At 34.2% G+C, this 18366-nt stretch overlaps 1 protein-coding gene across 1 annotated transcript in view; it reads right to left on the reverse strand.

The window, feature by feature from the left end:
- Window positions 1-6083: 6083 nt before the first annotated feature.
- The window catches only part of LOC139755349 (uncharacterized), an 89667-nt gene continuing 77384 nt past the window's right edge, over window positions 6084-18366 (reverse strand). Inside the window, 2 exon segments of the mRNA XM_071673518.1 lie at window positions 6084-14002; window positions 14004-18292. Of these exon segments, the coding sequence (XP_071529619.1) occupies window positions 12452-14002; window positions 14004-18292 (5840 nt within the window). The 3' untranslated portion in view covers window positions 6084-12451.

The raw sequence follows: 18366 nt of genomic DNA on the forward strand, positions 1-18366 counted from the left end.
TAATATAATTAATTTAATTTTAATATTAAAATTATAAAAAATATTAAATTTAAAATAATTTAATAAAAATAAAAAATTTTATAAAATAATAAATAATAAAAATTAATATTTAAAATAATTATAAAATAATATTTTAAAATATTTTTAAAAAAATATAAATTAAAAAAATATTATATTAATTTTTATAAAATTTTTAAAAAAAATTAATTAAAATTTAAAAATTATAAAAAATAAATAATATAAAATATAAAAATTAAATTAAAATAAAAATTAATTTAAAAATTAAAATTATTTTTAAAATTTTTTTTTATTATTAATAAAAAAATATTTTTAAAATTAAAAAATTTAATAAAAATTATTTATTTTTAAAATATATAAATAAAAATATTAAAATTTAATTTTAATTTTAAAATTTTAAAATTTTATATTTATTTTTAATAATAAATATATTTTTTTTTAAATATAATTATATTAAATTTAATTTTTTTAAATTTTTTATTTTTAATAAAATAATAATTTTTTATTTAAAATTATAATTAAATTAATAATATTTAAATTAATTAAAATTTAAATTTTTAATATAATATAATAAATAATTTTTAATATAATTTAATTTATTTTAAAATTTTAAAATAATTATTAAATTTTTTATATATAAAAATTTTAAAATTTTATTTTTAAATTTAAATTTTTTAATATTTTTATTTTAAAAATTAATTTTATTATTATTTTATAAATTTAAAATTTTTAATAAAAAAAAAATAAATTAATAAATTTTTATAATAATAAAAAATATAATATATAATTAAAAAAATATATTTAAAAAAAAAAAAAAATTTATTTTTTTATTTTAAAAATATTAATATTTTTTTTATAATAATAATATATATATATATATTATATATATAAAATTTTATATATATATATATATATATATTTTATATAAAAATAAAATGGGGGAGAAAGAACTCTCCCTTTCCCCCTTTCCCTCGCGTGTCGTAAAAGGGCGATTTTAAAGTGAGCGGGGAAAGGGGGGGGGGGGATTGGAAACCCCCTTCCTTTAATTTCTAAAGGAGGAAGCAAGGAGTTGGGCGGGTAGTGCTCATCCTCCTCGAAGGCTCAGACTGAGGTGTCTGAATGTGTGAGAAGAAAGATCACGAAAGGCAAGAGTTTTGGGAGCAGCTGAGTGAGTGACATCAATTTTGGTGCAAAAGACCGAGTATCAGTGATGGGCGATTTAAATGCGATGGTAAGTACTATGGCAGTTGGGGGTATAAATGGTTTGCATGGGGTAATCAGTGTGATGAATAGAAATGGTGAAGAGCTTATGGACTTGTGTCCTGAAAAATGATGTGATAGGGAATACCTGGTTCAAAAAGAGGTTTACCCAAGTATATGTATGTGAACAGGAAAGATGGTTAAGGGACATTATTAGATTACATACTAATTGATAGGCGTGTATAAAGAGAGACTTTTGGATGTAAATGTGCTGAGACAGGCAGCTAGTAGGACGTCTGATCATTATCTTGTGGAGACAAGGGTGAATATTTGTTGAGGTTTTCGAAAATAGGGAAACAATATCAGGAAGAATAGAGTGGAGAGAGAACATACGCTTGGAAAGATCTGTGTGAAGAAATACCAGCAGAGATTGAGTGTAGAATGGCAGAAGGTGAAAGCAAATGAAGAGGGGAGTGGCTTAGGAATGGGAAGTATTTACGGAGGCAGTGATAGCATGTGCAAGAAGTGCATGTGGTATTCGAAAGGTGGGAGCTGGTCAGATTAGAACGGGCTGTGAGTGGTGGGATGAAGAAGTAAAATTGCTGGTGAAAGATAGGAGATAGGCAATTGGTCAATACTTACAAGAAAGGAGTGCAAATAATTGGGCTTTGTATAAGAGAAAGCAGCAGGAGGTCAAGAGAGAGATGCAGGGGTTGAAAAGAGGGCAAATGAGAGAGTATCATTAAACTTTAGGGAGAATTAAAAGATGTTTTGCAAGAAGGCAAATAATACACAAAAGACTAGAGAGCAAATGGGAACATCAGTGAAGCAGGCAAAATGGGAAGTGATATCAGGTAATGGTGTTTCAAGCTCAGCGAACCTGTTTATAGGATGTAGTGTGTTTTGTGAGGATTTTCTGAAATGAGTTTTATATGCCATAAAATATGGTGTTTTATTAACGCAATTTGTTGTTCCATTACCTTCAAAAACTTGGGTCAACCTATACATGAGGCATACCTTAAATAAAAGTTTTCTTGGCCAAAACCTAAGGGTGACCTATAAACGAGGTAGACTTATAGACCAGTATATACGGTGTATGTGTACGTGAGTGGATGTCTTTCTTCGTCTGTTTCTTGGCACTACCATGCTACTGCTGGAGATGGTGATCAAGTATGAATATACATATACAGTATTATGAAACTGAAACTGATGTTATGGCAGGCATACTTAAGAATCACCTTCTTGTCCATATACCTTTTACAGCAAAGAAATTCAAAAACCATGGTATGTCATATGTGTTTAACTAGTGGCATACATACGGGAAGAAAAAGAAGATACCAATGCAAAGACTGAAGTTACATTATACTGACCTCGATCCCAAGAGTTTTCAAACAAAAGCAGCAATATCACTTCATAAAATGTCCATTAAATGCTTGTATCAGTTCTCCAACCTGAGAACACTTTTTCATCTGATACATTATTAAATAGGCACCATAAATAATCACATAATTACAGATGAAGTATCATGGAACATTATTTTTCCAAAGAACAAACATTTACGATAGTATAAATGTTTTACATCATAATTCTGTCCTATAATCTATGACAATAAAAAGAGAACGGGTTTGAAGTTTCTTTTGTTATATTTTCACCGTATAAAAATAAATTTACAATTTTTTAAAAATGTGAAAAAATGCCCCACCTCCTCAGCAGGGTACATGAAAAACTGGCTGGGTCCAAAGTTTTAAAGAACTGCTCAAGGATGACAATAAAATGAGATGTGGATTATGAAACAACAGAATTAAAGGTGTGTTAGGAGAGTGTGGGGATAAGTATGCACATGAAAACTAAAAATCCTACGGTTTTATGGAATTATGTGCACTAAAAAACCTAGGATTATTGATGACTCTAACTGATGCAGGCAAGAATGAAGGTGAAAATGCTGCTAGATGGCTATAATTAGTATTAAAGTACGATAAAAAGTGGTCAAGTACCTGATGACTGTACAAAGGATGTGACCAACCCCTACATAAAGTGGTTTCAAAATTAGTAAAAGGACTATGGAGGAATATATATTCTTGGCATAAGTGGCAAGGCATAAAGTAAGCTATAATAAACCTTGTTCAAACACCTAGTAAATGCCTTGTACATGAACAAGATGGATTTTAGAGGGAGACATCGTATAGGCCAAAATTTTACACTTTGGCCTGTAGTAAAGAAAGTCCAAGATAAAAAAGATGTAAGCAGTGGTTACAGAATTATGGTAGAAAAGGGATATAATAAATTTCATTGGAAAAGACTAAGAATTTCTGACCATAGTACATGGCTAAGACTTGTCAATGCTGTTATGGGCTTTTAAATCGGAAACAGCAATTGTATAAAGGTATATGGTGGTTTAATCAAGGGGTAAATGAAACTGGAGGTACTTCAAGGCTTAGTAATGTCATCATGGTTGTTTAATGTCTTTCTGGTAGGAACATCATGTGAGATAAGAGGGAGGTGAGGTTATTAAAGTGTACTGAACTGATAAATCTTGATGGAACATTATGGTCATCACAGTTATTGTGAGCAGATTTATACCATTCTAAAAGATGAATCAGATTTTGTATGAAACAAATCACTCTTATGTTCAGCAGAAGGATCATTGAAGTAAATGAAAGTAAAACTAATATTCTAGGCTTTGAATGATATGATTTGTTAGTGCAATATGAATAAGAATGAAGATGTCACTAAATTTGTTAAACAGACCAAGTACTGATGATCTTAAATTAAGGATAGTACCAGGAAAACTAAAGCTGAGAATAGATCCAGGCAGGGAAGAACATCTGGAGGAGCACTCAACTGAATTGAAAACATTCATATGTAGTGTGTGCCAGAGGCTTGTATATGTTTGTTTGTTCCACCTCTGGTGCATGGAAAAGAAACCTTAAGTTTCCCTAGATCCAAATAGGTAAAACTTATGAGAAGTATATGTGCATAAGTTTGTAGTATAGCTGGAATTATGAGCATGTACAGAATACTTGAATAAAGATATTAGAAAGGTATGTAACATCAAGAAATCATTGACCATTAAGGATGCATGATAGATGACAGGTCAGTCAAGATATAGGAGAGGCACAGAGAGTAAAGGTAGATTGCAAAAGAAATAAGACAAGCAATGAGTGTATTGTTTACTGTAAGAGGTTTTTCTAATGAGAATACCACAGTAATGATTTATATTCAAATGTACTGGAGTCATTTTGTGTGATGTCGGAGGTGTAAATGGCCCAAGTTCACTTTAGCACAAAGAACATGGATTCTATATAAGTGAACTGACAGGTAACATGATCCACCACCATGTAAATGGGAATTCAAATCTAACAAACCACAATAGAACAAAACATGTGGTAAATAAAGATTCATCAATTAAGATCCAATATACCAGTACATGCATTAAAGTCTTATCATCACAATAACAGCTAAAATTCATTTGTAACTTAACATTTTACATGGTACTTCACACACTTTCACTATTAAATTAAACTGCTACGCAAATGCTAAAAGAACCAGCAAAGGAGGAACAAATTGTGACACTTCATCAGTCAGCTGTAAACTATACAACCTTATAAGATTGCAGGGTCCTGTTTAAGTTAAAGCTAATCTATCTATTAATGTAATCCATGGCAATTGGTGCAATTAAGTTATATAGTTACAAGGCAGCAGAATTTCCTAAATCATCTTATATTTCCTTCAGATGTGATTCTTACACACAACCTAATCCTGTACAAGAAAACATTCTTGGTCTGTTGACTGTACAGCTGAGGAAGGTATAGTAACACACTTGATGGTCACAAGTTTACATAAAAACATATAACTTTCTACTTTCTCATTGATACTAGAGCAAGTTTATATGATACAGATGGAAAATTAACAAATGAAGTGCTAATTTGAACTTACCTTGACCCTAATACTAACTGCTAATATTAGGTACAAAATTCATGCCGAGCTTCTCATCAGCAAATGCAGTAAAGAATGACACCAGGATGTTACTATTTTTTACCCTCTTCATATTAACCCAATGATAACAAAACCTAATAATCACATGCAAGGTTGACTGCACACCTAATCAAACTGGGCTGAATATCTGACTCAGAATTAATGAGATGATAAATCCATCTCATTTGAACCATAACCAACCCTAATATTCAGCAATAACATGCTACTGGACTTCACCTTCTTAAGGTTACACTGCAAGTGCATTTGGTGAGACTGTAAAAAAAAATGGCTTCTTGCTTCAAAAGCATCCATCCTTTCCCACCTCAAGGATGCAGCAATGCCTTGAAGCTGCACGAGACCCTTGAATTGGGGTCCTGAGGTAACACCAGAACCCGAAAGAAAGGGACCCTAGGGTAATATTATTATCATCATCGCCTAACTATTGAACAGTATCATCAAAGACACAAGTCAGATCATGAGTCAAAGGACTGAGACTGATTACTGCTTCTGTTGCTTTTCCAAATCACTTTCACTACTTTAACTTTTCTTGTCTGGCATTCCAACCTTTGTTCACTCGCATACTCTGGCTCTTGGAAGGGAACTGATGCTGTGAAATGGTATTTGTGTTAGCAAAATTAATTACTTTAAGTGTACATTGCTGCCCATGCACCCATATGTCACCACAGTCTACAGTTTGTTGTTTTAATTATTACCTAAAGGACATTGCACGCAGTGAGGATGACCGACCTTGATAAGCTTGTTTATGAGTGGTTCAAGCCCTTGAACTTCTACGTAATTACCTACCTCTACCTCAGAATTTTTGATAAGTACAGTAAAATCTACAGTTGTATTGATATTCAAACTAATCTTCTGGAAAATAAAACTCCACAAATTAAGTTAATTTATTCCATCTGCTATCACGTCCCTTGGTAATACTCATACCCATAATCCAGCAATATCCAAAATTCAGCATCTGAATGGCCCTAAGGTTTTTGGATTTGAAACATTAGACTTAGAGTGCAATATCAGAACCTTTCCCAATGAAGACTGACTTCACAGAACTCTGTCTAGAAAGTAAGCAGTTTGGGCACATACAGAATAGTTTATTTCATAAAAGGAATAAATATGAACGTCCCCACCCTCCACCCTTTTTAACAACTTTATAATCACAATAATGGTCCCAATTTGATCTCAAGAGAGCCCCAATCCTGTATTCCTGGTCCTAAACTGGATCTATCTAGTACTTAGCCACATCTCACACGTAAGTTGAAGATAACAGACTTAATGACCATTCCATTTACTTTAAACAGGGTATGCCTGTAGGCTTCAAGATGAACAATGTTAAGTGAGAGTGGTATATCATTCATCAAGATAGAAGCCCTTCCATATTCATGTCCAGCTACTTAATCCAGATACATAAGAATGACAGAGTCCTTTACTGCAGTCATGTGCAAATAAATTATAACAATGCTTCAAAAACATCAAATAAATACTATACATGCTCTCACTAAAGTCCTATTTCTTACAAATTACAAGCAATTGCTACATGCTAAAACTATCCTTGTATCAAAATACAAAAAAATTACTAAATCCAATACAGCCACCATCCAATGCAACATGCACTTCTAATACTTTTTTCATTGCTTATCTGCCCTTGATCTGACACCTACCTATACAATCTCATTACTTTTTTATCCTTACTTTCTCTTCTTTTCTACTATTAAACTCTGTTTACAAGTTTTGTTGTCCTTTAAAAAAAAAAATGTTTCATTTGCCACACTTCTGCAGAATCTGACATGCATTATAAAAAAATTTTGGTTAAATTTGATTTCAGGGGCATACAAGACAGCAACAATGGATTTACATATGAAAGGCATTTTGAATGAAGGAATGTGTGATCTGCTTATGATGCAGGGTAGAAAATAACTTCCCCTGATATACAGAAAGCTTAAAGCAGATAAATATTTATTGAACAACAGTCAATGAAAACAGAAGTATACAGTACCCTGCATTAGCAAGACATAACCAGTAGGAATCCTCCATTTCTTGGTAGACTGAAGGGTAAAAATGTCTTGAGGTAGAAGTTGATAAATCATGGATACAGGAGATGAATTGTATGAGAAAAACAATGAATGAATTATCAACAAAAATAGAATGAGAATATAAAATGTCCAAAGAAATTTTGAAAATATACAGATGGCAAGAACAAAATTAAAAATGAGTTCTGAAACTATTCTATTTGAGTCTATTAAAAGTAAACTGAGGGTATTTCAACTAACATGTCCAAGTTTTGACTAGACAACTCATTAACTGAAAAATTGATCTTATTCAAGTAAAATGCTCCAGTAAATGTAACACTATACGAAAAATCAGCGCAATGTTGATGAAGCTTCAAAATTAAAGCAATCCATTTAGAGGAAATGTAAAATGAAAGTAAACAAGCATGTCCTTAGTGTGTCTCATGTATGATTTAAGAAATGCCCCAGACTTAAAACCCATTTTTTATTCCCAATGGAAAACTGAGGATGCTTCTCATAATCAATGAGAAAACATTCTGCATGGAAAAGGTGGGCAATCAACTCATACCTAAATATAAAGGAACTCAAATTTGAGAACAGTTAGTCCTGTACCTAAACAGGTAAGTTGAAATTTTGATATCCATAGTCTTTAATGGGAAGAGTTGTGTTTTAACCCAATTTTGAGAGTCCTTGCATCCTATGAAACCTGTGCTCTGAAATCCTACAATTAATATCCTATCAGGCTGATGTTAATAGTTTACAGGAAAGTTGCAAACTTCCTATCATCAGAGCATATGCTCATAGTTGTATAGAAGATATCTGGAGTCAATAAATGGGTCTATATTCAAAATTTTACCTGTAACTTGCAGGTAAAGAACAGTTGGGTGGCAAATCTAATCTCAGGGAACTGAGCATCCCTGTCCTTTGTCAGCTGGTAGGATTGGGGTTCGGGACCTCAATTCTGGTCACTCAGTTTGCATTTGATCTACCCCACATACATGTGAATGTAATAAAAGACAAACAAATAAATAAACATGCAAGTATGTCAAACATACCTTAAGATTCTGCTATGGAAATAATTTTGATTCATCCTTAGATCTATTTTGTTCTTAACAATGAAAGTTCTCCCTTCATCTTGCATGGGGATGAATGGAGAAACCATGAATGAGTGCAATCAAGGAAGTACCAAGAGTCCAGGGCAATTATAGAACGAAAACAACAACAAATCGAAATCTTTCGCTAAGCAAATGTCGTGAAGTATAATGAGAAAAAGCAAGGGAAGGTTTAATTATGGTCTAATCTTTAAAAATCTCTAAATAATACATCAAGTGCATTGGCCCGAAATGAAGAACGATCAATAGTGTATTTCTTCCATACTATTTATACTACCTTGATTAAACCCTATCAATTTTTCTGATTTTTTTAGGTTTGAGTAATTTTTCTAAAGAGCGATCTGGGAAAACTTAACTCTAATAGAGTTATAATCAAGTGTATCTTCCATTTATGATTCTGATGTTAACATCAGAAGCAATACTATATTTCACTTTGAAATTCAAGGTAAGGCATTTTCTATCTAGAAAAAAAACATCTGCAAACACTACAAATGAAACATCAGAATATCTGATTTTACTCCATCTCCCCAAAATTCCTGAACTCTTAATCACACCAACACATAACTCCAAAAAGATTATCTACAGGTCACCTTTTTATCTTAATAGTATAATGTAGAAACTCAAGCAAGGAAATGATAGACTCTATGCATGGTGATATAAGCTATGCAGGTAGGAAAAAATACCCCATTTATTCTATGACATGATAATTCTCAGAATGCATAGTAAGAATACTTCTCTGCCCAACCTAAAGCAGTAATGGAACCACATACTTGTTAGGAAATATAGAGCAATTGCACCTGAGACTGTAAAAGAAGCACATCATCATGAATCATGTATACCATACCTGCTTCTTAAATGAATCGGACACGATAAAAAAATAATGTATTGTACTGAACCAAATTTTGTCCACGTTTCTGCATCTAACATGTCTTGTATACAAAGGCTGAACTTGGCAATTGCACAGATGAAGTACCAGCTGCAGCATCACATTTCTTCTTAATATAGCATAGGATCATGTTTCCAACAACATAATGCTCCCTCACATTATACATCAATTCACCCTCACTTAATTTTGGATTCATTTCAACTTCCTGCTCCATGGCATGTATAATCTGCTTCCTCTTTTCACTACTACAATCAGAATTATCCATGGATGCTTGTTAGATACTATTTTATGGATAAAATAGGGGCAAAACCCACTGAATAGAAAAGCACAAACCACTAAAACCTTAAATTTAAACCTTGGAACCTTTGCCACTTTGGAAAGAATCATAAATATGTGGACATCTGAATTCTGGATGATCTAGGACTATTGGACATTTACAGCCAAGATGGACTTTTATCTACTTTAAAGCAGATGTTTTCTAAACATTTGATGACTGATAAAAGCTCTTTGGACATATGTACAAGTAACCATTGTTTAGCATACTTTCAAATAAAGCATTTTCATTTTAATGGTTTTCATATTGGGAAACTTTCAAATAGAAGCTGAATGCACCAGTAATTTTTCATTTAGCTTTGTTTTGAAACGCGCAATGCATCGATATTCTGGATTCTCTTTATGAGCCCTCTTGAGGTATCACATCACCTGCCCATCTGTCTCCAGAACAGCTGCCTTAAACCATAGTTGCTAGTTTAGCAACTTTGTAGCCAGTTTCATTTTCATCTGGTGGCATTTCTTAGCCTTTCACAACATGCAGATATCTACAAATTTTTCATGAAGTCTACCAATAACTGGAAACTTCTGTCTGTACTCACAGGTAATAAACTGTCTGGCCTTATTAATCACATATTTCATTATTTTCATACAAACATATTTTGATACTGTATAAACTCTTTTATATATTATATTTAAACAGATAATAAACCAAAAATAATTAAAGGAAAAAAAGTGAAAGTCACACCTAACCTCACAAATCTTGTTCCAATCTCATACCGCACTAAAGCAGGGTTAAAATCATGTAGAGTTGTGGAATAAGATCAACGACCCAACACTTAAGGGAGTTTGAAGAAAGGTCTAGTCAGACAATGTGTACAACTGTTGATCATATGATGTGCTAGGACTGTCATCATGGGAAATTTTTAAACTTTGCACATGATGTGGATGTCAGTTAGGATGCAGAGGGCAATGTGTATTTTGTTGGTCTCCCTTGTGAAAATCTCTCATATGAAAAATTGCTTAAGTTGATCTGGATGAAAGCAGCTTCGTAGCATCATGATAAAGAGAAAGACACTGGAGAACAAAACATATTTCAATTTACAACAAACAGATTAAGGTAGGTGTTCAGCTTAACAGAAGAGAAGTAGTCAACTATAAGACATATTCCTCTGTAAACTGGAGCTCCAATGTTTGCAGGGACCTGGTGGGTTTGACTGAATGCTAGTGAGTAATTCAAAGGAAGAAGCAGAAGTATACTGTGCAGACTTCTTTGGAAAAGTTCTTAAAATCAAAACTACATCAACCAGCAAAAGCATCCTTCCATCAACTCCTTTAGAAGCCACCAGTGTAGCACATGCATCCACTGATAATAAGGTGTTCAACAACTGCTTCACAATCTTCCCTCCAAATACTAACCCCCTAACAAATTCATCATAAAAGTCAGTTTCACAAGTCTTTCCAGGTCACTGTCTGTGAATTTAATAAATACCATACAAAACATCTCAATAGTTTCCATGTCCAGATAGCTCTAGGTTCACAATGTATCCCATCATTATTGTATGTATTCCTGTGGGAAATTAATCTTTGCTTAGTGTACTTCTGAGCTGCTAGACATTTCTTAGCAATGTTTCTACTGTGTCAAACAATGATTAAGTGTATTTTAACTGTAACATGGTTAAATCCCATACCTTAAGAAAAAATACCATACAAAATAACTGACTGATAAGAGACTTGGAAGAACTTATGACAACATGGCTGAAATTACTGGACAAAAAGGAAAATGAAAATGAACAGAAATAGTGAATGAGCTAACAATGGTTAAATGTATCTCAGAAAATCATGGAAAGTGAGACTGCTAATCATGTTCACCTGCAGGGTTTTGTTTATATGGCTGAGATGCAGGACTTCTACTAAGGATAAAAAACATAAAAGCAAGATAACTTTGAAAGGCATGACTGATGGTGCTTCGAAAGAGTTTTTCAATGACTTGAAATACTGCTGGCCATAATGCATGACAAGGTTTATATGAACTGTATACAAATAAATACTATGGTATAACATCAAAACTATGATCAGGTGGGAATAGAACAGAATAGAATGAGGAAACTAAAAGCAAGTAAAACACGATGCAAAAAGGGGCTAATTAAGAAAAGACATGTGAACAAGAATAAACATAGTATATATATGTGTGTGAGGGGTATCTTGATGGAGGATGCTATAATACCTTAAGGGCATGGAATGTGAAGTAGGTTCTGCAAAGCCACCCTTTCATACTCGGGAAAGAGTGCAGGACTTCCAATTAAAATTTCCCTCATAGTATGCAAATGAACATAAATATTCAAATGAACTTTATTTTTGTAACGGGGAAAGATGGGAATCTTCTGTGGTGGTTTACCATATTCTGAAGTAACATTAGTATAGGCTATACTGGAAACTGATGGCATGTCACAAGTGTATAGGCTATACTGGAAACTGAGGGCACATGAGAGACTGGGTGGTTGATATTTATTTCAAATGTATGCACTCTGCTCCACTAGCCATCATATTCCACAGCCCAGCTGCGTCTCTAATCTGTGTGAGCTACCTTTACATTAAATGAAAGTTTTAACTGAATTTTCTTATTTTCAATTATAAATAACTCTAAGAAGTAAGAATGATCTACATTTCATTGCTCCCACATATTTCAACCGTCAAACCTGAATGAAAAATAATCTGAAATCCTATCTTCATCATGAAAGCTGAATAATTCATTTTCTCTATCATGTCAATTTAGATATAATATAAAGCACCTATCAATAAATAATACTATATAAGTGATTTCCTCTGTAACATGTAGTCGGAAATAGTACAATCAACTCATCAAACTCTGCATAGTAATCACATTTATGGCAGTAGTAGGAGAAAATCAAAATAGGCAGTACAGTAATTTTGTAGTCATCTTTAAAAATTGTCTAATACATCTAGATATATTACTTTGTAGAAGTCTCAGCTAAATCTCTGCGGTACACATGAAGTTTCCCACCAACACATACCACCACCATTTCTGGCACAACACAGTTATCTTTGCTTCGCTCCACTGTCTCCTGCACCTTTCCTTTCACAAACTTTTTCGTTTTCCTATCTCTTTTGATTTGACCTCTTATCTTTTTTCTCCTCTTTTTGGATTTAATTGACTTACTTTTCCCTTTCCTTTCAGATGGAAGGATGAGAGGATGGCAAATTGGCTCCCCATCAGGTAACTCAACATACTTAGCATTTTTCTTTGCATTTTCTTTAGCCCTAGCATCAAGTTCTGACTTCCTTCTCATTTCTGATATTGCATTCATCAGAGATAAACTTGGTCTCATGTAATACCCACCTTTAGAACCCATTTTGACTTTCTTTAACATATTATTTTCTAGACATGATTCTTTGATTTGCTCACTCAAGGACTCAACTGTGTTATTTTTCTTTTCATCTCTACTATTTTTTCTGCAACACTGTTCCTTAGGATGGTCACTGTGCTCCATGGAGGGTGTTACAACCCTTAAAACTCGAGTTACTGGGCCATTAGCAGTCTGAGCTGTTAGAGCAACAATTCTTTCTTGTGGTTTATCTGCATAAGTGGATTTTGAATCATCTAAATGGGTTTCAGCCTTAGCCTGAGTGAGGATCGTGTTACCAGGTAAAGTGTTAGCATAGCTAGTAATTAAAGCTGGAGGAACAATGGTGAGTGGATTAGGTGAAACAGGTAACTCATAGTCTATTACAGATTTTTGCTTTTCGTGGTGAGAAAAATAATGTTGATGTGTTTGCATTACATTTGTACTGTTGGATATCCGATTCACTAATGTAGTCTTTAGAGGTACTCCCCATGATTGGGATAATGAAGTTCTTGGTAACGGTACACCAGTGGGTCCAATTGGTGATACAAAAGGCAAAACATGGAGCCTCTGGTTCTGGTGTTCTACTGTCGATCCCTGAGAAAAAGCTGTCACTGACTGAATACTGTTTGTCTGTGGATTCCTTAAAGAGTTTTTAGTCTCTGATCTTTCTGAGAACTGATTAGAAGCTAATGAAGGTGATGTCCTAGATGAACAAATGGTTTCTAATGAGTTGTTAGTAACATCAACTTTTAAGGGCATTACAGGAACAAGAGATGACTGAGATGTTATGTATTTCCTGGATAACATCATAGTGTTACCATCATTTTCTGGTCTACGAGTGTCTCGCAAACTTTCTGGTTTCAGAGAATGACTAGTTTTAACACACTTTAATTGCTCTATATCATGTGCAGATTGTGAATCAACCACGGGAATGACTTTCAGTACCTCTCCCTCAGAATCAGATATCTGAATCTTCATATTAGACAAAACCATCGGCTTCTGAGCAACAGATGATTTCCAAGAATCTTCACCTTCACTTTCACTTTCCTCTTCTGAGCCATCATAAACACTGGTCTCATTTTCAAAATCTGATGTTGGTTGCACAGTTTCTTCACTTTCACTGCCTGATATGCCTATCTCTGTCCCATTTGTCAACCCTACTCTCTATACAGGAGGTTTCATGACCACTTCCAATACCCTCCAATGACTTCACACTAATATGGCAGTTACAGCCACCTGATCCAAGTTCTAGCTGTGATGGTTCAGGGGATGGAGTGCAACTTTCTGGTGAAGTAATTAAAGGAGACAAAAATCCAATCTCTGTAGAGTCCAATTCCAATAACCCAGGATTGGATTCATCTGACTTTAAAGCTGGATGAAGCTCATGCTGAGGACTAGATTTAGTGCAGCCAAATTTGTAGTCCTGACAAAGTTTAGCTGCATCAAAAACATGACATGAACTTTCTCTTTGCAAGTTATTATCTTGGTTCAAAATGTGACTATACTCATTTTCTCTTGAAACATCCAACCCTAACTGTTCAAATGCATTTATGTTATGGCATACCTTTATGTCTGATTTCTTGGAAACAGAATAGAACTTTTTATCTTTTTCTGGAATATCACTACTTCTTGCATTCTCATCAAAATCAAGAAATTCTTTTACTCTTGGACTAAAGCATTTCTTGTCATGAACAACTGAGTTATCAAGGATTCCACAAATTAGTGCACCTCTTTCAAAACAAAAGTCATCCGATGGGCTATCAATTTCCTCAGTCAACCTCCCAATTTTGTTTTCTTTCTGAATAGTGTCTGATGTATTTCTTTGCTTTTTAATGACTTTATTCCCATCTGCATCTTCAACCATCCTTTTCTGGCCTCGCTGATTTGAGCAACATGTTTGTTTTTCAGGATATGTGTATTCCACCTTTAAGGTTTTGTCCCAACAAAAATTTTCACCAGTTATACCCTTCTCCCTCCTTATTTCATACAAAATATCAGAATTACCTTTCAGTGAATTAGTGTGGCAATTCTTTTTTTCCTGCATACCACAGCCATGAATAGAATCTGACACACCTCCATCTTTAGTTACTTTTCTCATTCCATTACCAACATCCTTTGTCTTCTTGGGGTGTTTGCACTTTTTCTCAGGAATTATAATCTGAATCTCATCTTCTGAATCAATTGATATAATAGGAATGTCATCATCACCATCTCCATCATGTGAGGTTCCTGGTTTTTCCGCATTGATGATAAAATTTACTTCCCCTGCACACACAGGCAAGGAATCAACTGCCAGCAGCTGCTCTGAACCTCCAGGTCTATCATCATCATATTCATCATTGCAATTATTTCTTGACTGAAAACATTTTGGTTCTTCCATATATATACTATCACTAGGAACTGTCTTTGAGAGTCTTTCCACACATTTTCTATTCTTTTTAATTGCTTCAGATAAACCAAAAACATTGTGCAAAGCCTCCTCCATTTTTACAGAAACTACTCTATCGTCTAAAGACTGAACTACTGAACATACTGAGGCACTTGGTAAATTGATACTAGATTCTCCTTGTTTAGTGTCACAACCACTTTGATCCGAGGTACTAAGGTTATTTCTTAACATTTCTATACTAGCAGCATAAGTTGCTCCTGAATAGTCCTGAGTTACAGATGTATCATGAATTTCCTTTCTCTCTTTAGAGAGACTTTTTCTAATACTAGTATCAGTAGTAATTATTTGGGATTCTTCATTTCTGTTTTCTTCCTGTCTTACTGCATTCATGCGTAGTCGTCTTAATGACATACGCTTTTTCTTTTTCTTTGATTTATCATGAGTATCAACTTTAGTTACTGGTATACTTGAGCAAGTTGGTCCTGAATCTATCATTACAGATGGGACTGTTCTCATACAAGTTGAAGTTACCATGGGTACCACAGCCATTGTACATACAGTGCTATATGACATAGAAGGGTGAGGAGTTTTGGGTGCTGTGAACACAGCAGATGATGTAAAGGTTTGTGTGACAGGTAAATTTGTAGCTTCATAATCACATGAAGCACCGGATACTGGAAATTTTACTAAGTGGGCTGCTACCTCTGCTCTGTGATGAGAAAGTGAAGAACATGATGGTATTCTTGTACAAGTCTGAGATAATTTCACGGGGAAGGGGTTTAAATCAATATTAGTAGGCAAAGGTACACTATTCATCTGAGTAGAAGTGGTTGATACTGAATTTATGGCAGCACAATGTTCAGAAACTTTACAAACAGGATACTGAGATGCCTGGATATTATTTACTTGGCAGTTTTCCTCCAGTTCTGAGTAACCAGTATCTTTATATTTCACATTCAACTCTTGATCAATTTCACTTTTAACACAATTAGATGATTCAGGACTGATTGTTTCAGGAGGAGAATTACTCGCAGTTTCCCCAAAGAACAGAGAACTACTAATATGTTCCTCAAATGTTTTACTTGGGTGTTCTTGAACAGGACACTGGAAGAATTTGTCATCAAAGTCTATGTCTTGTAACAGCGAACCAAAGTACTTGCTTGAAGGCCCTTTCACAGTTGATTCTGAATTATTGTTTTTTCTAAAGAAGCCTCTGTGTTGCACATCTTTGTCTTCCAAAAGGGGCATAGCCTGAACTTGTTCTTTTAATGACGAATCCTCAGGATATCCCATCCAGCTGCGGACATTATCAGACTCAGGAGACAACAATAAATAATAGGGACTAGCATTAGGGGAACTTTCAGAAGATGGAGTACTGCTTTTCTTTAATTCATGATTTGTGGCATCACTACTGTCTTGAAATGAAGATGAACTACATTCAATGACTGAATTACTATCTTTAACCTTCCTTTCTCTATTTTTGATGAACTCTCCATCATTTTTACGACTAATAACACCTGATCCATCACATTCTTGTATAAACTTCTCAAGAATATCTAATACATGAACCTCTTGAAGGCTTCGATCCAAATCCCTACTTTTACAACATTCACAATCAAGGTGTAAATCCTGTACAGCATTTGAAAACTGAGGAATTAGGGCAGTATCATACTGCATGAGGTTTACAGACCCTTCAGATTTGTTTTTCAACTCAAGCTCTTTGCTATGACTTGGGTTTTGGATTGCTCTACTCTCGTTGTGTGTGCAGACTAGCTGATCAAAACTTTCATTCTGCATACCTACTGACTGGCCAGATTCTGTTAACTCCAAGGCCATCTTCTTCATATATTCTTTAGTATCAAGATCATGCTGTGGTGCTTTCAGTTGAATTTGGCAACATTTCTCAGCAATTATTTGTTTTTCACTGGGTAAGGAAATATCATATACAGCTCCTTTAGCACTGAAACAATGCTGTGTTGTTTCTTTCACCTTCTCATCATTAACAACAACACTGCTAACCTCATGATCAGTTATTTTTGATATCTCATTTTGAATACCAATATCAAGTACTTGGTTTTCTCTACATCCCTGACCATGTGTGGAAATTTCATCAGGCATATTACTAGCCTGGAAAGGCTGGCTGTCCTTCATACTAAATTCTCTATCTTTTATTTCTGATTTTGTATCATTATCCACTAACTCTTTGGTTGAAGCTTCTGACACTGTAACTTTCAAATAAGACTGAACATTTTCCTCAGGTAACACATATTGTTTCTTTATACTGGCTTCAAAATTCTGTGTGCAATGTGGCTTAACATAGTTCTGTACACCATGTGGCACATTAATTTCCAAATCCTCTGGGGTATCCCTCTCAGGTTTGTTTATACAAGTTTTAGCATCTAAAGGGCTTTCATCTGTTTGTTTCTGTTGAGGCTCCTGTGCAAATCCTAATCTTTGACTATCCCCATGAATCTCTACTGGACTAACTATTTTGACATAATCTTGTCTGCCAAGAGAAAGCAATGAAGTAGTGCTAGAATGGCAGTTACGTAATTCCTCAACATGGATCTCATCTTTGTCATCATTCATCGTAAGTACAGAATCTTCCAACATATTCTTCAATTTTTCATTTTCTGATGCAGATATAAGAGTTGTGTGTATATCATCATTCAATTTTCTACCTTTCTCATATGATACACATGTGGAAGTTTCATTGTTTATTTCACTTTCCGTTCTTTCTTTCTTCGACAGCACATCTCTTTGGGCATCAATTTGTACTTGGAAAACACAGCTGTTATCTAACATCGGAGTACCCACACTATGTTTGTCTGTTTGCAGCTCGTTTTTCGCCTCATTAATTCTTTCTGCTAATTGTTCACCATGCTTTTGTTGTTGAATGTTGTTGCCTGCTTCTTCTGTAGTTTTATTAGTACCTGGTGATGAATTTCCCTCACTTGGGACTTCTGGAGAAGAACGGATCCCTTGTACCACAACTTCGATGTCCAATTCTTCAAGGTATACTTCCATAACAGACCAAGGATCCTTAGCAATTGAACCTGCAATAAACCAAACTTTTAGTAAACAGACTTAAAATCCTGAAGGTGTGTACATAAGACTTTTTATAGTTTCC

This window comes from Panulirus ornatus, chromosome 19 (genome assembly GCF_036320965.1).
Source record: "Panulirus ornatus isolate Po-2019 chromosome 19, ASM3632096v1, whole genome shotgun sequence".
NCBI classification, from domain to species: Eukaryota; Metazoa; Arthropoda; class Malacostraca; order Decapoda; family Palinuridae; genus Panulirus; species Panulirus ornatus.